Source organism: Triturus cristatus, chromosome 12, assembly GCF_964204655.1.
Source record: "Triturus cristatus chromosome 12, aTriCri1.1, whole genome shotgun sequence".
NCBI classification, from domain to species: Eukaryota; Metazoa; Chordata; class Amphibia; order Caudata; family Salamandridae; genus Triturus; species Triturus cristatus.
The window spans coordinates 239,011,609-239,033,966 of NC_140595.1; the positions used below are offsets into that span (position 1 = coordinate 239,011,609).

The window sequence follows — 22,358 nt, forward strand, 5'->3', positions numbered from 1 at the left end:
AGGCTGGAACATCAGTATCATAGCTCGACTATCCCGGACTCGCTGTTCGGGAGGATAAGCCTGAAGCTGTGCTGTGTCCAGAACCGCTCCAATGAAAAGGAGCTTCTGAGAAGGGTGCAGGTGCAACTTCGGCACCTGGACTGTGAACCCCAGCGAATGCAGGAGCTCCGCTCGTAGTCTGGAGGTGGGAGACGACATCCTGGGGTGAGCTCGCCTTCAACAACCAATCGTCAAGATAGGGGAAAACTGGAACCCCTGATCTGTGCATATGAGCTGCGACTACCACCATCACTTTCGTGAACACCCGAGGGAGGGGTGCTGGTAAGACCAAAGGGGAGCACGGTAAATTGAAAATACTTGGGATTTACTGTGAACCACAGGTAACGCCTATGGGCCGGCAGGACGGGGCTGTGTAAATAAGCACCCTGCAAGTCCAACGCTACCATTCAGTCTCCGGGGTCGAGGGCAGACAGGACCTGAGTCAATGTCAACATATTTAACTTCTTCTGAAGGAAGCGGTTGAAGTCCCTGAGGTCTCAGATAGGACCCAGGCCTTTGTCCTTCTTAGGCACCAGAAAGTAGTGGGAGTAGCAGCCATGACCTACTTGTGGTGCAGGGACTCGCTTGATGGTTCCCTTGGCCAAGAGAGCCACAACTTCCTGACGGAGAAGGGCCAGGTGATCCTCCGACAGGCGATGGAATGCAGGTGGCCTAGAGGGAGGGGTAGTCTTGAAGGGGGGGGGGGGGAGTAGCCCCTTCGGACTATCTGCAAAACCCACCTGTCTGAGGTGATGTTGTGCCAGGTGGGAGGTGATGGCGGATCCTGCCACCCACCGGCAACTGGTGGCCCTGAAAAGTCGGACTAGAAAGGTTTGGAGGCTGCTACAGAGGGGGCACTGGTGGACGGGCCCACCCGCTGGCCCCCAGACACACGGCGGTGGGTCCCACGTCCCCAGCCGCGCAGAGGCTGGACATCTTGGGCAGGCACATGGCTCTAGGCAGAATGTGGTGGGGCACCCCTTCTGTAGCCATGAAAAGGGCGAAAAGCAGACTGAGTGGGGCGAGAGGCGGTAGCGAGGCCCAAGGATCTGGCCGTAGCCCTAGAGACCTTGAAGCGCTCAAGGGCATTGTCCGCCTTGTTGCCAAACAAGCGATGGCCATCAAAAGAAATGTCCAAAAGAGTCGATTGGACATCGCCAGAGAAGCCAGTAGACCTCAGCCAGGCTTAGCGTCTCGGGGCTACCACATTGAAATCATCCTGCCTAGCGAGTCGGCGGTGTCCAGCCCACAGAGAATGGCTAACTTTGCTGCATTGCTCCCTTCAGCGACTGCACAGGAGAGTACGGCCCAGGCCTCCTCCGGGCACTGTGGCAGCACCAGCGTAACCGTGTCCCACACAGAGAGGTGTAACTGCCCAAGAGACATGCGGTGTTCACTGACCTCAGTCTTAAGCTGGCAGAAGAAAAAAATATTCTTCCAAGACGATCCAGCTTCTTGGATTCCCTCTCTTGGGAAGCAGTAGGGAACGCACCTTTGGATGTTCAGGCTTGGACCAGCAAGCTCTCAGGGGTAGGGTGTTGGGAGAGGAAAATGGGGTCACCCGGGCCGGGTGGTGGCATCGGTCAATCGTCCAATCCACAGGAGCCCCTGAGCATGGCTTGGACCAGGTGCCCATATGGAGGTCTGTGAAGGCCTCATTGAATGGCAACAGGGGCTCCAAAGAGGCTGCTGCTGGTTGAAGCACCTCAGTCAGGAGATTAAGCCCTGACTGACACCATAGGTAGTTCAAGGCCTCAACCACCCTACGCAACACCTCAGCGTAGGAGGCTCCCTCCTCCGTAGCCACAGTAGGAGGAGAAAGAATACCAAGGTCTGGAAATCAGAAGTTGGGAGAAGGCAGGAGGAAGACTTGGGCGAAACAAGTAAGGAGAGGAGAGGCCTGAGGCTGGAAAGCACGGGGTGAAATACGGAGAGAGGCATGCGTGACAGAGGGAGTAGAAGGAATGTACGTTTTTATCCCGCAGTCTTTTTCCCCGCAGGGAATCACAACGCGGTCGTTACAACGACAGCGTTGTGATTCCGCATACCATTACTCCGCAAGTCGGAACAATGACTTGCGGAGGGGGGCGCTGGATGTTGGCATAGTATAATTTACTATTCCAACTCAAACTGTGTGGACAATCGGGAAGGTATTGGATTTTAAATCCAACCCCTCCCCCCCCCTCCGCAAGTCGTTGTTCCGACTTGCGGAGTGATGGTATGCGGAATCACAATGTTGTGATTCCCTGCGGGGAAAAAGATTTGTGGTAAACGTTGTTTACCAAGTAGGAGTGATGCTACATGAGAAAAGGCAATGAGCGCATGAGAAAGGTCCTACTGTGGAGAGGGGACAGCAGTAGTGGTGGCTGCCAGTGTTGAGTGCTTGCAAGATAGAGGATGTGTAGTGGCGGCGGTCTGATGGAAGAGGGCCCATGGAGCTGGCGGTGGTCCAGCCATGGCTGCTTTTAAGTAGATCCTGGGAGGGGGAGGAGTGTGGGGGAGGGGCTAAGGATGGACAAGAATCAGAAGGTACAAGGAAGATGCAGGAGAAACTGGTAAGGAGAGAGGGAGGCCAAAGGTTGGAAAGCGCAGGGGAGGCAGGAGAGTCCCTGGAGCGAGGGTATAAAAGAAGAGAAAAACAGTTAAGGGGCAAAAAAACGAGTCAAGGCACAACCATGGCAGAGAAGATGAGAAAGCACAAAACTGGCCCGAAAACGATACAGAGCACAAAACGGACACAAAAGATGGGGCAAAGTACAAAAAGGGGCACAATAATGAGGTGACCAGAGAATGAAAGGGAGTTCAAGTAAGAGCGAAAAGAGGAAAGAACAAGAGTGCAGGGAAAGTGAATAAGGCCAAGAGTTAAAGAGAGTAAAAGGACAGAAGAGGGAGGGAGGAGGAGCGCAAAAAGGCAGGACCTTGAGGCAGACAGTCGGGTCTAAAAGGGCCTTAGACTAATGGAAGGACCCGGAGCTCGGGCCTATGTCAGATTACCTAATAATGCACACTAATTTGGGAGACCCAACATGGTTTAATAACAGGGCACAAAAACTAAAGTAATAGAGCTTATGCAAATCTTCAATAAATCCATATCTCCATGTAACAAAATATATTTTCCTTTTGTGTTTAGGATCTTCTCAGGTGGAGTCGACATGTTTCGTCCAGATCATTAATTATAGCCTCATTAGGACATGGACTAGTTCAATCGGATTTCTTATCATAGAGTTGGGTGCCAACAAAGAGTATAGCAATAAGGGAAGCTTGGCCATATCTCAAACATTCTATATAGAGACTCCAGCCATATCAGCCTCTGAAGCCAATCCAAGAGGTTTTCCATCTGGGTGCTATTTTCAACATTAATCTCACTCTCAATCCAATCATGAATTCAGTCACCAAATGTGCGGTCCATCATATTGCTTGGTTTAGGCGGTCACATTTTCTCTAATTCCCTCAAACAAAAGTATGAACTGTGGGGATCTCTTGCATGCATTATTATAATACCTTTGTTATAAATCTCCCTGAGAACTTGTTAAAAAAAACACAAATTACTAAGAGTTCATAATCAAGCAGTTACACTCAATCCAACCTTGGATGCAAAGATAACATCACCTTATATAGGTTTCCTGTCAAAGAAAGATGACGCTTTATAATGCTGTGACATCATGGCTCTGCACCATGTTATCTGAAAAAACTATTCTAACCTGCTTCCTGAGATTATTTTCTACTAACCTGCTGGTTTCTCTGCCATCTAAACTGAAAATATCCTGAGACAGTTCTCTCCATATTCAGAGCTCCTGTCTCGAAATCTTTTCTAGAGCTCAGATGCAGCCTATGAATACAGCTTTTCAGTTCCTTATGGGGCTAGGACTCTGGAGGCTTCAGTTTGCCTCCTGTTTGATTACTCTTTTGAACTTCTGCCCCACTAATTAATTACATGACATAGGATAAGATCGAAGACCTTTCATTTAGGGCTCTTACACTTGGAGACCTTTTTTCTTCACTGGGTTACATTTTATTTTGTATATTATGGACTGATGCTCTCATAAGTGTTATTAAATCTCTCATTCATTGCTTCCTCCTCCCAAATCTCAGAGGCGACAACTTGTCTTTTGCAAGACTCTACACAAACATATAAATAACCAATAAATAAGGAAAACAACAAAAATACATTTCATAAACCAAATGTATGCATTGATTAGTGTGTAGACATGGCAAAGGTGAAAGTAAAATCAAATTCCCAACATTCTTCTGGTGCCAATAGACTTGCCTTTATGTTCTAGTGAACATTATAAACATGGAGGTTATAATTTCAAATGTGTAGATGATTATAATGATTGGGTGCCCCCAGTGTTAGGAGGACCACCTTCCATCTGCAGTTACCCCACAGCCCTGTGCAAATTGTGGGTGCTGTAAAATTTCATTAACTGTCTTCTGGGCAAGATGCAAGTGATAAGCAGACTTCACAATGGAACTCTCATGAGTTGGGTGTAAAGGAGTGGGAAGGATAAGATGGACCCTCACTGTTAATTTGTTAATGCTCAATGGCAAAAAGTCAAAGAAAGGAACAGAAGTAAGCTCTTACCCAGTACAGTCACCAGTGCTTTAGCCAACAGGACAGGCATGGTGAAGATGGCACAGGTGTAGACTCCTTCGTCAGCCATCCCCGCATCACTAATACTAATGGTAAGTTCATTGGTAGTGGATTTCACAAGCTCAATTCGATTATCCCTAAGTGCTAATGGAGAAAAAAAGACAGCCACTTTAGAAAACAATGTCTGCGATAAAGCAGTACTGCGCAGAGAAAGTAACAGGCAATTAAATACTCAGACCCACACTGAGAGGTGCACAACGCATCAGACAGGTAAATAAGCATACAAAGACCAACACATCCAAAAACAGGCAGAGGCATAGAAAGACTGATGGACAGGTAGAAGGAGTTAAGCATACATTAATGCGCCATGCAGGCAGAAAGAAGATAAGTGGCTGCGGAAGTAAGGCTAAGACAGCAATACAGGCACATATAAACAGAGGGACATATACAAAGAGACCATGTACACATTCAGTTAGAGACACAGGCATGGATAGGCAACACACATACTGAGACAAAGATAGGCAGTTGGAAATATACTATTAGACAGACACAACACACAAACTGAATGACGCGTGTGGACAAATTCAAACAGGCAGACAGACAACAAAAGTTTAATTTTATTGTGATTCACAACAGAACTACAGAGAGCAAAGAACTTGAGTGACCTTACATATCAGGTATACAAAATTTAACACATAGAATACAATACATCCAACAGCACTGTTATATCAGTACTGCTTTAAAAACTGAATAAGGTTAGAACTGTATATCCAAATTATTATGCTATAAGGAGGGAGGCCGGTGTCCGAACATGCCATTAAGTTACTGTTCAGAGACAACTTAAGCGTATGGGGTCTTGTCCCGAGGCAAACTGCTGGAGCTGTGGATCGCCAGATGCGACCTTCTTACACATGGCCTGGAGTTGCCTGGACATTGAACGCTTCTGGGCTATGATAATTGAGTCAATCAACGAGATGCTTACGACCCAACTATCCCCTTCGCCAAGCTATCTTTGTTGGGATACATGCAGGGAGCTATCCCGGGAGATCGTAGGCTGCTGGACATGCTCTCACTCCTGGCCAAATGCCTGGTTGTGATGCACTGGGGCAAACAACACCCACCTTCTGTTACAACCTGGGTGCTGGATATCACGTTCTGCCAGGAAGAAGTGGCTACATATTGGGAACTCCTACCTCTGGTATCTCGACCCAAAGACATCTGGGAGCCCTCTCTGACCTGGCTATCCACTCATAACGCAGACACCACACAGAGTTCGGAGACTTCCACTGCAACCAACAGATAGTCGCTCACAAACTATACCCGCCAGTCATGCAATGACCCAGTCTCTCTACACACCACTCAACTCTCTCCAACCTTTGTAGCCTTCGTTCTCTGACCTGTATGTGTGGATAATTTCCTTGATTTCCTATCGCGATGATGTAGAACACAAATGCGCCCCTCACAATATTTTCTCACCATACAATCGTACATTATTTGCTGACTGTTTGTACTTGTTATACCCAATGCCAATAAATAAATAAATAATAAAAAAAGTTACTGTTCAGAGACCCTAATCTGGTCTGTTCTGTTCCTAATGTCATAAAATGAGCGTATATCTAGCCATCTATCATTTGTGCAAGATATGACTTAAGTGGGCTCCATATGTCTTTGGGTCTGGAAGTTGGGTGCTGCAAAGAAGCAAATATTTGAGATTGATCATTACAGGTAGTCATATCTCGCAGCAACTGCTCTCTGCTGGAACAGTCATCCTGCACCAGTTCACAGTGACTCTGCGCATGGCCAACTGCAATGCCTGCCACTATAAATCTGCGACTCACACTTGTGAGTAACTTGACATAGCACAATACAGCTATATTTGGCTTCATTTCTAATCTGCCCTCAATCATTTTCAACAGTGTATGAAACACCGTGCGCCAATATTCCAGTACGGGGGATCAGGACCATGCCATGAGGAACAAGCATTGGCATAGCCAATAGGTCTCGCCTTTGGGACCTTATAAGTCTTTAGCCATGCAATAGTTGCATAACTAAATACTTATAAGGTCCCAAAAGCGAGACTTATTGGCTATGCCAAGCGGCCGCGAAAGTGATCGAGATCGCGATCAAACATCAAAGCGGCCGCGAAAGTGAAAGGAAATCGCGGTAAAGCGCGGCGCGCGCGCCCGCGCACATGCTCTGTAGCTCTAGGCTGGCCTGGTAGCACTTTTTGGAGCCCTCTCAATAAGTCTCGCCAGACCAGCGCATGCGCTGGGTCAGGCGAGACCTAAAAAGTCAGTTTGTTCTCAACTGAAAAGGGCCACAAGTGAAACTGTGTGGCTTTGAGCAAAGTAACGCATGGGCGATTGATCTCCTCTCTGAAATCCACACAAACACAGCAGCCTTAGTACTAAAAGCTGCAACTCAATGCCCTAATTGATGCTGCTCACCTGGACATAGTCCCATTGGTAGCAGCACGCTTCAAGACGAAGAAGCTCATCCCCCACTTAACGAGTCAAGGAGGTGCTATGACACATGGCGCTGCCACTTCTGAAAAACCCAGACTAGAGGGGCGTGGCTAAGATGGTGAAGCGATAGGAAGCGCGCTCTCTCTGCTCCCGCCCGGCTAGGCCTCGCTGTTTAGCGGCGGATTGGGGGTCATCGGAGGCAGATCTCCCCAGGATAATCTCCCCCCAACAGAGGTGCAGCTGGAGGGGCGATTTCAGCTGCATGCATGCCTGATTGAGAGCAGAGAACCGGGAGAGCCGCCAGAGGTAGGGTGACCAGACGTCCCCGTTTTCCCAGGACGGTCCCCGTTTTTGGAGAAGTGTCCCCGTGTCCCGACACTTTTCTCCAAGTGACTCAAATGTCCCTGTTTTCAAACAGTGTCCAGGTTAAACATAGAAATGTCCCTGTTTTTCATTGTTCCGGTTGAGCATGTGCGCGCACGCTCTCTTTGCACTGTTTACAGCATGTGTCGTCACTGAGGTGAGCGCTGTAGCAAGAAGGGAAATCCTTTGAAGAGAGACATTTTACACGCAGCGCCACCTACGTCATCGTGCCAGCCAAAGTTTCTACTTTGGATAAAACAATATTTCTTCGTCCTGTAGCTTGTATTCATAGCCATGCAAACTTTTCAGTAGCCCTTATGCATACCGTGCAAGGATTAATGCACTGCTCATTGCATGTTTTATTTACAACCAATTGATGCATGCTCTGTGTTCAGGGCCGGACTGGCTACCAGGCATTTTGGAATGCTGCTGAGGTGGGGGCTGATTTCGTTGATGGGGACCTGCGTGTACTGAACGAAATTCGTTTTGCTTTAATTATTTCGAAGTACACGCAGGTCTCCATGAACGAAATCAGCCCCCACCGCAGTGAAATCAGCCCCCTGCTCGGCGGAATTCCAAAACGCCCGGTAGTCAGTCCGGCCCTGTCTGTGTTCTCCATATCAAAGCTATGACTTGACCTTTTGACTGACCTTTCAGATCACTGCAATTTGTTTAGCTGGAAAGGACTTGAAGGAGCAGTATTAACACCTGTGGAAGAGGCGAGCAGCGCTGCTCGAGCTTTTTGCTCAGGTCTTCACACTATTGCGCTAAGAGATGATACCAATGGCTAGAGTGCACTATACATACCCCAGTAAGGTAACATGACATCCCAGCAGTGACCACGCAAATGTGGGAGGACTGTGCGGTCGGCCAGCCTTTGCGACCCTTAAGACCCTAAGGCAGTAATACCTGGAGAGAAGTGTTTTTTTTTTACATTGGTCCATGGCTGCCATTTGGCAATTTAGCATTCCGCAGTTTACCTCCCATGCTTTTCTGTCATGAGCAACTAAGCAACATTGGTGAGTTGTACTTTACGTGGTGCTGACGCAGCAGCTATAGAAACGAGCATTGATAAAGCTAGTAAATCTGGCGTTTGCTAGCCTGTGATGTTTTATTGAGTTTTGGCAAATAAATGCTATAGTCCTTAAAAGTGTAAATGTAATAAAAAGTACTAATGCTGCTGTGTAAAGCAGAGGGGTGCCAATAAAAGACCGCGGATTTGTTGTCTGTAATGCTTATCACGGTCTGTGGAGGGAGCTGTAATTGTAGTCCTTTTTCTATGTCTATGACAGCTGTCAAATAGTCCTACTTTTATGTCGATGATTACTGCAAACCGTAGTCCTACTTCTATGTCTATGACCTGTCCCCGTTTTTAGGTCGAGGACTACCGGTCTGCCGAAGGCAGAACCGGAAGTCGGAGATTTAATGTTTTCTAGAGTGGCTATTTAGCCCGCCTCTCTTTTAGCTTCTCCTCCATTGGCTGGCTTCCTAAACGGAGGCCAGCCATTGGAGGAGAGAGCCGTCCCTCCAAATAGGCTCCGTCTTTTCCAGATTCGGGGGTGTGTTCCTTGCTGTTCTTTCCACTTTCTAGCCACGCCCTTTCTCAGGCGTGTTTTTCTCTCCTCCAGCCAATGGCAAGAGGAGAGAAAAAGAAACACGCCCCCGAATCTGAAAACGCCACTGCGTTTCTCCGAGGCATTTCTGCTTCGCCTCGGAGAAAGGCAGTGGTGTGCTTGTCCTCTCCCCCTGCCCCTCGGTTTGAAGGTGCTAATGAAGCCGTGCGGTGTTGTCACGCAATGAGCTTGTCACTCCTACGAGAATGTTTTCGAAGTGCTCTCAAACGTATGGCGTCTGTTCGGAAGTGCATCACGTCATGATGATTTCCATTGAACTTTGCCCTTCCTCCTCTTCGCTTCTCTCTGCTCAGGCAGCCAGACTCTCACTGCAAGGAAGGTGTGCGCAGTGTTTACCTAACTTTGAATCAATATTGTGGTTCATTTGGAGCAGCGAGAGGAGGCGGCGAGGGAAGGGATTCGCCTTCTCCCGGACCGGCGCACCCTGCGGTCTCCACCCACGTGCTGGGCTCCGGACCAGGGACCCTTTTATACGCTAACCCGACGACCCCCACATTAGCTACCCCCTCACTGTGTGAGCGGGGCGGCGTTGGGTCTATGGGTGCGTTTCTCTCCTTCTGCATCTAAATGTTTCCCTGTGTGTGCCTACATGAGGATCTTTGTGCTTTTCTCTTTCTGTACCTGATTATTGTGAGCGTGTGCGTTTGTTTTCGTGTGACTTCGTTTCTCTCTCTCTGAATGTGTTTGTATGACTGCGTGCATTGTTCTCTCTCTGAGTCTGAATGTTTGCGTGTTTGTTCGTTTACATGCGTGCCTGCGTTTTTCTCTCTCTCTCTGAATGTTTGTTAGTTTACGTGTGAATGTGTTTGTTTTTCTCTCTCTCTGTTTCAATGTTTGTTAGTTTACACATGTGACAGTGTGCCTTCCCCACCCTCTGTATTTTAATGTTTCTGTGTGTGTCTGTTTACATGTGTATTTCTCCCGCTCGGTATCTGAATGTTTCTTTGTGTATTCAAGTTTGTATGTCTGTCTATGTGTGTCTTACTGAAACCCTGTAGGTAAACGAAATTAACAGTAGGCGCCAGTACAGCGCGCATGCACAGGTTCACTTGAACGCGCGAAGCGCCAAAAGATCCGATACTGATTTCTGAGGCCACACAAGGCTCTGGGAGGGGGGGAAGGAGGTGGGGGGGGCTTATTTACAAGCCCTTTCCGACGCCGGGGCGTCACTTTTTCGAGATGTTTTAATCCGTTTTCGCCGCTAAATTAATGAAATGTGGAAAATCTGAATACATACAAACGGGAATGTAAAACTAATTTTAAATGTCATTCTTTCTTTATCCGAGGTAGATGAGGCGAGCGGGGTTACACAGAGGAGCAGTGATATGAGAAACAGGCCCGGTGGACAGAATGACGGGCCTCATGGCGCATCTTGCAGGGGTCACAACTCATCCAGCTCAATGCATTGTGGGACTTGTTGTCCTATCGGGAGTACTGGCCAGTAACACCTGGCAATAGGCCTCTCAAAAGAATTCTATGACCTGCAGTCCTACACTTACGCTCTGAGGCTGAAACGTGTAGTTCCCAGAGCACAAGTATCAAGGGCCGGTTTTGCTGGATTTACAGCCACTCAAAATATCTGTATTTTCCGAAGTTCTTCCTTCAATTTCACTCCCTGCACCAGGACATGGCGCACTCAATCGTACAACCCGTTAGCCCCGAGGCCGTTGGGTGCCCGCTTCCTCGCAGGGAGGGATGCCTGCACACACGGTCACAGGCAGGTACCTCTGCCCGCCCAGCGCCTTTTCCTCATTTCAACAGCTTCGAGCACCAGGTATGGGGCAGGAGGTGATATGTTTTCTAAAACCGGCTCCCACACTTGACTATACCGTGTGATCGTGAGCGATTAGTAGGGGGGGGAATGTGGGAGGCCTCGTCGATGCTGTTGGGATTAGAGAGACCCGTATGACAGGCTCGACGCCAGCATACAGCTGTAGCGAAGTCATGGCTACCGGAGGCTGTCACTGTTTGATCTTAGGCAGAGCACTTTGTACCACCAAGATCAGGTAGCCGGTTGACTCAGGGTTCCACTGTTTAGCCCCAAGGGCACACGTCTCAATCCTAGTGGGGACACGCAGACGTTTATCCCCAGGAGGTCACTAAAATGAGTAAAAATAAACATCTGTTATTTGGTGCCCAGATGTCCAGAGATGGCCACGCTTTCATGTAGCTACACACTCAGGTCCCGATATATAACATTGAATAAGGCTTCAGAGACAAGTTTATGTGTGTACTCTGATCATACATTACGTCATTCCATGGATTACGACACCGCTGCTCGAGAGGCCCTGCCCGCTGTTGCTTAGTAACGAGTGAGCATGGCAGGCGATAGCAGAGGTGCACGCGCCGTACTCATGGACAGCGCGTGGCCCCTCTGCAATAGACTGAAGGGAGAGGAAGGTACGCAAATGCAGTCATGTTTATTTTCGTGGGTTTCAGTGTTTTGCCAGGCGAAGAGGTGGTGTTAATTTAAGCTCGTAGCCCAACAGGTAAACACCGTTCGTGCTTAAAGGTGGCAACTTGCGAGATAATAAGTAGGTTACTTTTCGCGCATGCGGCTATTAATTTTTTATTTAACTAATTATATGGTTGTTAAAAATGTGTAATCTTTTTTTCCCCGCTTGTTAACCCAAGAACCTACTCTTTAGCCAAATTCCGCAAACGGACCATTCTATGTGCATTAATGCATGTACAGCGCAGTGAGGCTGGGATCCTGTCAGATATCTTCCGAATCCGACATAGTTAGTATTGTTCGGGTCAGTGGTTCACACAACACTTAGTTTTTTCGGAAAATTGTACTCCTTCCCGATGATATTCATCTCTGCTTTCATCTACCTTTTGCAAAGTGTTCTAGACACCCATCTGGCCGTGCTTCATGCAACCCCTGACGTAGCAAAGCGATAACGAATATTTTGTAGTACCAGAAAACTTGTGACGGAGAGCTATGAGTGAGATGTAAAATTGAACCCATTTTTATAAACCATCACACGTGCAGGAATATTGCCTCTCTAGTTATAGTTACATGCATAGAGCATTTAAAAAGTTTTTTTTTTATTTCCTAATAACTTTGACCACTGTTGGCAAATTTTAACAAGACTTTTCACAAAAATGTATCTGACTGAATGATTTTTTATGTGTTCTCTTTCTTTCCTTTTGTTCCCCCCCACACACCTTCCTTCCCTTTTAACTATCTCCCGCCCTCCCTTTCTTGCATTTTATCCCCTGGCTGCCGTCCCTTTCTTACCGTTTATCCCTTGACCGCCCACCCTTCCTTCCCTAATTGAGTGTACCCAGGCCTACCAGCCTTTTATGGATAGCAATACATATTTTATTGAAATGTGTGTATTTTTGGTCCAAATGCGGTCGCTTTCACTTTCGCGTGCTGTGCTTGTTTACATTTCTGTTGCTTTGCTCCCACCCCCACCCACTGTCTGTGTTCACAAAACTCCCACCCCCCCTCCCGTTGGATGGAAGCTGCAGGCTAGTTGGGGGCTAAATGAGTGATTGGTGCACACGCGGGGGCAGGGGATCGTCTGCCGAGCTTGGAGCAGAAAGGCTGAGGCATTTGTAAAAGGCATTTCAATGTGATACATGTGCTTCGGTAAGGTAGATGGTTTAAGAGTGTGGTTATGGCGTCGGGGGTGGGGCGAGTTGCACTCGAGTTCATTAAAGTATATTATATTGGAATCGATGAGCCACACACTCTCTATCTCACTACCTCACTCTTTCTATCTCACTAACTCACTTTCACTCCCTCTTTCACTACCTCTCTCTCTATCTCACTACATCACAACATCACTCTATGCTTATATATCACTACCTCACAACATCCCTCTCCCTCACTACCTCACTCTTTCACTACCTCACTCTCTCTATCTCACTACCTCACTCTCTATCTACCTCACTCTCTATCTACCTCACTCTCTATCTCACTACCTCACACTCTATCTACCTCACTCTCTCTCACTACCTCACTCTCTATTTCAATACCTCACTCTCTCTCTATCTCACTACCTCACTCTCTCTCTGCTAATGCAATAGGTATCACATATGCAACAAAAAAGCTAATGCCAATAGAAATGACAATGCCATTTCTTTAGGGATACAAAAATAATAAAAAAATAATGAGCAATACGAATAGCTCTACCTATAATATTGCCGAGACCATTGCATTGTAAATGCTTGTTTGTTTTGAGAATCTGGTGACCCTAGCCAGAGGTGGCAGTGCGAGCGAGCAGAGAGCGGCCGCAGGGAGGCGACCTTCCAAAGCAGGCAAGGAGCCGTGGAGGTCTGGAGGCGACCTCTGTCAGGGGCCTGGGCGGTGCCCACAGGGTGGGGTGAGGCGGCCCGAAAGTAGCACCCTTCCTGGCAGCCTGGGACGCCCCAACGAAAAGTGAGGAGCCTGGCGATGGCCTGTAAGGGCCAACCATTGGGAACAGGTGAGCCCGCAGGGGGAAGCCGCGAGAACACTCAAACCGGGACAGGTGTGGATTGGCCGCGGCTCCCGGGCCCTGCAGAGCGACCGAAAGAGACAGCGGAGGGGCCACGCCCCGACTGGCAGCAGGATGGGCGGACCAGAGGCCCGGGACTAGAGGGGTGACAGCGGACCAGCGCAATCAAAGCTGGAGCCGGCCCGGCAGGCGACAAGGGGCGGAGCGGCGACCCGCGGCGGGTCTGCTGAACCGAGGAGTGAACGGGGGCAAGGTTGATGCACAGAGGGCCTCTGGGAGTGGCTGATCAGAAGAGGCCTGAGGTCCCAACAGACCGTGTGCTGAGCAGGAGCACCGGGGACTGCCGGCGCATTTGAGGCATTCAGGAGGGTGAGACCTCGTCCAACGGCCAATAGAGAGATGCTACCGGCCAAATCAGCAGACGCACTCCTCCAGGGTGGTTGGCCGGCAGAGGGCAGTGAAAAATGGGCAGGTCGCTGACTGGATCCCTCAGGGTGTTGCTGGGGCTCCACGCAAGAGGACGAGAGGTGAGGAGGAGTGACAGAGGGTGCTGCGGCCAAGCCCAGACCAGCTCTCCTCTAGGGGAGGGCCATTGGACATACACAACGCTATCCAACGCAAAGTGAGGAGGGTAGCAGACTCATCCCCTCTACGCCATATCGAATGGATGCCCTGGGAAGGGATGGGCTCCAATGCTGCTCCCCCTATTCAAGTTCTGCGACTCCCAAGACACAATATCTACAGTGTGGACCGCTAAAGCTACCCAAGACCCTAGGGTCTGCTCCACCTTCTGACCCTACGCATAGCAAGAGGGGGTGGAACATAGTTGACAACAAAGGGCACAAGCCTGGAAATGGCTTCTGCAAAAACAACAATTGATGGACAGAATGCAGAACAATGTAATACATTCACCCCAGTACAGAGATCTGGGCCTAAATCCATCGTTTTTTTGCTCACCATGTCATTCCAGTTCGAACCCAGCCATATGCAAATCAGTCTTGACCCTGTGCCTCATGGGAAGAGTCCAGCCCGGTCCTCCCTGGACTGGAAACAAGCATCCTAGGACCGGTTTCGGGGTTTCACCCCTCTTCAGCCAGGATAGCTTGATTCCAGTGGCATGGAGAGCACGGGACTCGCGTCTGAGCATACCCGTCCCACTCGGGGTGACAAATGCAAAAACAACAATTGATGGACAGAATGCAGAACAATGTCATACATTCACCCCAGTACAGAGATCTGGGCCTAAATCCATCGTTTTTTTGCTCACCATGCTATTCCAGTTTGAACCCAGCCATATGCAAATCAGTCTTGACCCTGTGCCTCATGGGAACAGTCCAGCCCGAACTGCCAAGCCAGGTCCTCCCTGGACTGGAAACAAGCATCCTAGGACCGGTTTCGGGGTTTCACCCCTCTTCAGGCAGGATAGCTTGATTCCAGTGGCATGGAGAGCACGGGACTCACGTCTGAGCATACCCGTCCCACTCGGGGTGACAAATGCAAAAACAACAATTGATGGACAGAATGCAGAACAATGTCATACATTCACCCCAGTACAGAGGTCTGGGCCTAAATCCATCGTTTTTTTGCTCACCATGCCATTCCAGTTTGAACCCAGCCATATGCAAATCAGTCTTGACCCTGTGCCTCATGGGAACAGTCCAGCCCGAACTGCCAAGCCAGGTCCTCCCTGGACTGGAAACAGGTATTCCCAGACGTGGGACCCGTGCTCACTACGCCACTGGAGTCAAGCTATCCTGGCTGATGACGGCTGATAGCCAGAAACCGGTCCTAGGATGCTTGATTCCGGTCCAGTGAAGACATGGCTTGGCAGTTCGGGCTGGACTGTTCCCATGAGGCACAGGGTCAAGACTGATTTGCATATGGCCATGTCTGAACTGGGGTGGCGTAGTGGGCAAAAGAATGATGGATTTAACCCAGATCTCTTGACTGGGGGGGAATGTCTGCATTGTCAGCATTCCGTCCATCATTTGTTTGTTGTAACGCTTTTCGCCCTAAGTGGGATGGGTATTCCCAGACATGGGACCCGTGCTCACTACGCCACTGGAGTCAAGCTATCCTGGTTGAAGAGGGGTGAAACCCCGAAACCGGTCCTAGGATGCTTGATTCTGGTCCAGGGAAGACATGGCGTGGCAGTTCGGGCTGGACTGTTCCCATGAGGCACAGGGTCAAGACTGATTTGCATATGGGCATGTCTGAACTGGGGTGGCGTAGTGGGCAAAAGAATGATGGATTTAACCCAGATCTCTTGACTGGGGGAGAATGTCTGCATTGTCAGCATTCCGTCCTTCATTTGTTTGTTGTAACGCTTTTCGCTGGAAATGGCTTCTGGCAGAGTAAAGAAGCACAGGTCAGTAAAGGATATGCTCCTCAAGACACCCCAATCACAATCAGAGAATCCCACGCCCTCCCCCCCACCAAGAGGCCCACAACAGAAGCGGAGGGGGCTGTGGACGCGGAGGGACCGGTCAGACGTTTCTTCCTGGAGTCCCTCTATGCCTCCCTTCGAGAAGACCTCACCTACATGAAGTGCGACCTATCAGCGGAAGTGCGCCATCACCTGGATTCACTAGCGGAGAGAGTCAATTCCTCGGAAGACCATGAGTCCAGCATGGTCGAGGAGTTGGAGGGTGATGTGATGTGATGTTAAACATATTTATAATTATAATTGCTCTTACCTTAGTTGGAGTTCTCAGGCTCCGTACGTTCGTTCATGTTCTTTGTTCTCACCTAGAATGTGAGGCTGATGGCACTCCATGACTGACAGTTGCAGCTGTCTCGTTGAGGTGGTCGGACGCCAGGTTGTGCTTCTAGTAAAGTACTTACCTTTACTGGCCGGCTACGTGTCTTTCTTCAAGTATCCATCTCAAGAATTTTGGCGACGATCTTGAGATTCCTGAAGCACAACATGGTGCATATTTCGGCAGAATTTCTCATCTTAGGCTTCCCCTGGTATCTGCTCTCTTCGGAGGACTCCGGTGACTTTTCCTTCTTTCACCTCTTCTTTTGCTGTTTGTTTCCAACAATTTTGAGGTACTTTTCCTTTTTTTGAGAGATCTGTCTATTCGTGACTGTTGAGGCGCGCGCTACGCTCCTCTTTGCTGTGAAGTCATCCCCCACATCACTGGAACGCACCGCTCATTCTGATACCTCATTATCTGTGATCCGCAACGCACGCTACGTTATGCACATTTCTGCGATCTTGTTTTGTGTTCTTTTCTCATTCCGATCTTTGTTTTCCCTTTAGGATTTAGTGCTTATCGCTCTTCTTTCGTCTGCCGTCGAATTAGTTTGCCTTTGGACCTGTCGTCTTCCAAGTCCTTATCTACAATACGCAGTGGCGTCTCCCCCATTGGGGCGCCGCCGCACTGCTTCCTCGCGGAAGGCAGAAACATAAACGGTAAAAACTACAATTTATGTTTCTGCCTTCTCGCATTCCGAGAAAGCAGAAGTACCTCTGTGCCTGGTTGGGGGCGGGCGGGTGGGCGAGGGCCGACCAAACAGTCAGTACCTACAACAGTGGGTAAGCCACTCCCCCCCCTGCCCTCGAGCAGGACCGCCCACTCTTCCTTTTTCTCTATGCAGAGAAAGTGTCCCCGCTGGGGCGCTCGCCTGCTGAGCCTACCAGCGTTGTGATTGACTTGCTTAGGGCGTGGAACCTGCCTGCTGGTTGCTTCCTGTAGCAGGAACACACAGACCCAGCTGCCAGAAGCAGAGGCGGTATCCCGGCACTCAGGTAGGTTTAATTTGAATTGGCTTTATTTAATTATTATTCCCCACGCGCGACCCACGTGTGTGAAAAACAACTGCTGTTATAGCCTCTTCACCCCTAACTGCATGGGAAAGTGTATCCTCAGCTGTTAGTAACAGAAAGGCTTCTGCCGTCATGAGAAATGTTGATAAAAAAAAATAAGACACAGACCGAGTCCTATCCTACTGGCTGCATGACGTCACTGGAGTGCTTGGGTCCTCCTGTGAACCCCTTTTTAAAGCGTTCTTAAATTAAAGCTGCCCATAATGTTTTCAGCATGCTTTGATTCCACCCCTGCCATGCAAGTTGTCCACTGTGTGCTTCACAAGCAGTTTTACGCTCCACAGCCCCACAACATTTGAATGAGGCTCATTGTTAGACACATGTCTAAGTTGTGAAAACTACTGGTCATTTACTGCTGTGAGTCGTCTTCATTTTTTATTGTAAAATTGTTTACTGTCTCGTCTCCTCAAAAAACGTTGTCCCCTGAGGTGTTTGGTTGAGACGGTTTAAATGCACCGTTTTTTTGCTCCTTGCTTCCCCCAGACACTTGTCGTCACAGTTCATTAGCCTTAGTGGATGAGTGAATGGGAGAGTCTCTAGAAGGATGGATGGATGAATGCATGAACAGATGAATGCAGAGGATGATGGAAACATGGATGAGTTAATGGGGGCATGATTGTGTGAATGATGTATGGGCTGAGCTTCCTTATGTCGGCTGGACTCGCTTGCTACAGTAAAATTCATGCCCTGCTTTTACGCCTCACCACTTTGAAATGTGACCAGCCACCACTGACAATACGGTATCGTTTACACTTTACATTTCACCGTACTGCAAATTCATTTTCTCTGCTGTTATGCTCTGTAAATTGAACAACAGTGACATCGTGTTGCCTACTTTGGTATTCATAATTTTTTGTTTTCCTGCCACTAAGTGCAGTTACTAACGGTGATCTGCACACCTTGCTTGACTTTATTTACGCAGATCTGTACACCTTCTGATTTGTTGTACTTATCTTTATATTTGCATTTGTCTTATTTATTTAGGCTGTATACACCATTTTATTCACCAACTTTTTATCTTTGCAGTGTAAGACATGGCTGCTAATTCCTCTAATGTAATTTTTCCACCAATGTTTCTCTCCCAACCAGGTTCTCACCCTATAATTTGGGAAGATTGGGTTGAACTGTTACATAACTATATTGTAGCCATGGATGGTAACAATTTTTCCCCTGACAGAAAAAAAGCTTTGCTATTGAGCGCTTTAGGTAACAAAGGACAATGTGTATTTAAATATTTACCTGTGGCTATGGGACCCAATGGACAACCCATGGATGATGTATTCAAAGAAGCGATTAAGAAACTTGAAACAAGATTCGCCAAGGAAATACATTTGGTGTTGGTCAGATATAAGTTTTATACTCAGCTGCAATTGGAAGGAGAAAGCATTGATGATTTTATCTCTAGGTTACGTGAACTTTCAGTTAAGTGTCATTTTGGCATGATGACAGAAGGTCTGATCCGTGACCAGTTGATAGTTCAATGTCGCAACAGGAAGATACAAGAAAGGTTGTGGGCTGCTAAAGATCCTTCTGTGAAAGAAGCCATTGATCTGGCCAAAGTCATAGAAGAATCTCAAAAATGCATAAAAGGACTGTGTAGGAAGGATAAACCGTTACAAGAAGTAGCAGATGTTGAATCAAAGGATGGCTGTTTTGATTTTAATGCTGTATCAAAAAACAGTTTTAAACCTATCAATGGGGCCACATCTAAGCCTAAGACCAGAGAGTCTTTGCGGTGTGGCAGCCATTACCACTTGGCTGATTTCAAAACATGTTTCGCAATTGATCAGATTTGCCACAAGTGTGGGAGGAAAGGGCATTACGGTATATGTCTGGCCAAATTACCTTTGGTTCACATACCACCCTTGGGAAAGTTTATGTGGCTAAAGAGGGCCCTCCAATACTGGGTTGGATGCACCAATATGACCTTCATATTGTCATTAACCCGAGAGCTCCTAATCAAATTATGGTTGTAGAAGATGACATACAAGTTCAAGATATTCTTAGCGATGCTCACAGAGTGTTCGAGGATAGGCTTGGTTGTGTCAAAGGATATCAGTACGAAATCATTCTTAAGCCTGATGCGTCCCCTGTACAACACAAGTTGAGGAACGCTCCTCTATCTGTGAGGCAGGGTCTCAAAGATCTTTTGGATGATTTGTTAAAATCTGGAGTCATTGAACCTGTAGAGGCGTCCTCTTGGATTTCTCAGGTAGTTTTGACGCTTAAGTCAGACGGTCGACTCAGTTTCTGCATTGATCTTAGGTCCCTAAATAGAGACAGTCACTGACACATTCCCACTGCCTAATATTAATGCGTTGTTGCAGTCTGTTGGGGGTGGTTAGTACTTTTCCAAAATTGATCTGCGAAGTGCTTACCATCAGATCAAATTGCACCCAGACTCTAAATCCCTAACAGCGTTCATCACAACGGAAGGCATCTTTCAGTTCACTCGCATGCCCTTTGGGCTAGCTTCGGCTGCGAGTATCTTCCAAAGAATGATGTCGAATATGCTCAAAGGTTTGTCTGGTGTAGTTTATTTCCAAGACGACATTTTGGTTTCAGGGAAAACCATTCAAGAGCACAATGCATCTCTTATGCTAAATGTGTGAGGGGATTTGCTGATTTATCTGAACCTTTGAGGAAACTTCTTCGTAAAGGTTGCAAATTTGATTGGGGCAGTGATGAGTCTAATGCTTTTTCTAGAATAAAGGAGCAAATTTGCAATGCTGGCATTCTTGCGCCTTTCGGTGTTTCCTGCAAATCGTTTCTTACAGTTGATGCTAGTTTGACTGGTATTGGTGTGGTACTTTCCCAACTTCAGAGAGGCACTGAGAGGACAATTGCATTTGCAGAGAACTCTTACCCAAACTGAAAGAAATTATTCAGTGATAGAGCGAGAGGCTCTTGCTGCAGCGTGGTGAGTGGAGTATTTCAGAGTATATTTGTGGGGATCTAGGTTTATGTTAAGGACAGATCACAAGCATTTAATGAAAATTCTGTTGGCGGGGGGGGGGGGGGCAGGGAAAGGTTCAGCGCGTCTTGCCAGGTTTGCTGCGAGGTTACAAGAGTACCTTTATGATGTTTAATTTATTCATGGTAGGAGAAACTTACAGGCTGATTGCTTGTCACGCATGTCACTTGATTGGGAAACAGTGGACAAGGAAGTAGTCAAGAAACTGGAAAGTGAGGAAGCTGTTGCCTTTGTTTTTGATGTAGCTGAATGCAGTTTGGGCTCTCTCTAAGTCACAGTGGTCAGAGGCCATGATCAATGATTCTGTTTTGCAGGATGTTATGGTGCTCATCAAGAATGGTTCACCTTGTGAGAGTTTGGTCTCAATACCTGTGAGGCCGTATTGGAAATTATTGGATGAATTGACTCTGAGTGGTAAGGATGGTATTAAGAGAGGTGAAAGATTTGTGCCTCCGGCTGATCTCAGGTTGCAAGTTTTTAAAACTTGCGCATGAGGGTCACTTGGGCCAAGGTATGACTATCAGGCGCATCAAACAGGAATTCTGGTGGCCTGCTATGGATGATCAAATTAGACACTGGGTTGTTGATTGTACTCTCTGTAAAGAGAGTGAGAAGAGAGTGAAAGTTGGTTCTCAGAGTTTGATGGGTCACATTGAGGATCCTGGGGAACCGTGGCATACTATTTGCCTTGATTTTATTGGTCCTCTTTTTGAGTTGCCTTTAGACATGAGGTTTGCAGCTGTCATTGTGGATGTGCATTCAAGGTGGCTGCATCTTGAATTTTTGAAAGAAATTACCTCTGTGTCTACAATTGCGGTGTTGAAAGCTTTGTTTTTGCGTGAGGGTATTCCGCAAGTCTTACTTACTGACAATGGGACTCAACTCACTTCTGGTGAGATGTGTTGTTTTCTGGAGAAGAGTGGTGTGAGGCATTCGTGTACTTCTCTTTGCAATTCCATGGGGAATGGTATTGTAGAAAGGGCGAACAGACTTATTAAAGGAACCTTACAACTTGCCCAAGTTAATGGATTGACTCCCAAACGTCTTGTCCAAGAGATGTTGTGGGCTTATTGTACTACTCCTCATAGTGTTACTATGAAGTCTCCTTTCCATGTTATGAGGGGGCGTCTTCCTGGTTCACGCCTAGTCCCATCTTGGCTCAAAAATTGGGTATCTTCTGGTGAGGAGCCTGTCTTTGATGTTTCACTTTCTAAAATCTCAGTTGGCTATTGGGTCAAATTGAAGTCTGGAAGGATTAGAGGTGGTCTTACCAAGTTTAAAGGACCTTTCCATGTTGTCAGTGTGGGAAGGTATTTTCTTGCCTTGATGGAGGAGAGCGTTGGAATTTACGCAGAGTGGCTTTGTACCAAAAAGGTGGTTCTGTTTCCAGAGGTTCCACAGGTGAAGAAGGTTGTTCTGGAGTTATGTACATGCCAGATAAGGTTATTGGGCATGATACTCAGTCCAGATTGGTGAAAGATCTTTCATGTTCCAATGATTTGCTTTCTAATTCTCAAAGCATGAGAGAGGAAGATCAGGTGGGGTTGTCAAACTCTTCTGATGTTGACTTGCCAGTTAGGAATCGCAAACCCCCTGCATATCTTCAGGATTATGTTAGATCTTGAGTTTTTTTTTGTATTTCTTCTTTCCTTTTCTTGTTCTTCTTTTCTGTTGCTTTCTTTCTTCTGTGTTTTCTTTATTGCATATTAAGGGAAGAGGATGTGATGTAATGTTAAACATATTTTTAATTATAATTGCTCTTACCTTAGTTGGAGTTCTCAGGCTTCGTACGTTCGTTCTTCATGTTCTTTGTTCTCACCTAGAATGTGAGGCTGACGGCACTCCGCGACTGACAGTTGCAGCTGTCTCGTTGAGGTGCTCGGACGCCAGGTTGTGCTTCTAGTAAAGTACTTACCTGTACTGGCCGGCTACGTGTCTTTCTTCAAGTATCCATCTCAACAGAGGGCCTACAACAAGAAGCCATTCGCCTGCAAGAAGAGACCTACGAT

At 47.6% G+C, this 22,358-nt stretch overlaps 1 protein-coding gene across 8 annotated transcripts in view; it reads right to left on the reverse strand.

Moving 5' to 3' along the window:
- CADM3 (cell adhesion molecule 3) overlaps positions 1-22,358 on the reverse strand; it is a 674,344-nt gene that overhangs the window by 451,776 nt on the left and 200,210 nt on the right. For 7 of the 8 annotated variants that reach the window (XM_085639680.1, XM_085639676.1, XM_085639679.1 and 4 more), the window contains exon 3: positions 4,622-4,774. In XM_085639680.1, coding sequence (XP_085495806.1) covers positions 4,622-4,774 — 153 coding nt within the window. Of the gene's footprint in view, positions 1-4,621; positions 4,777-22,358 lie in introns of all 8 variants that reach the window. The other variant, XM_085639682.1, reaches the window with a different exon arrangement.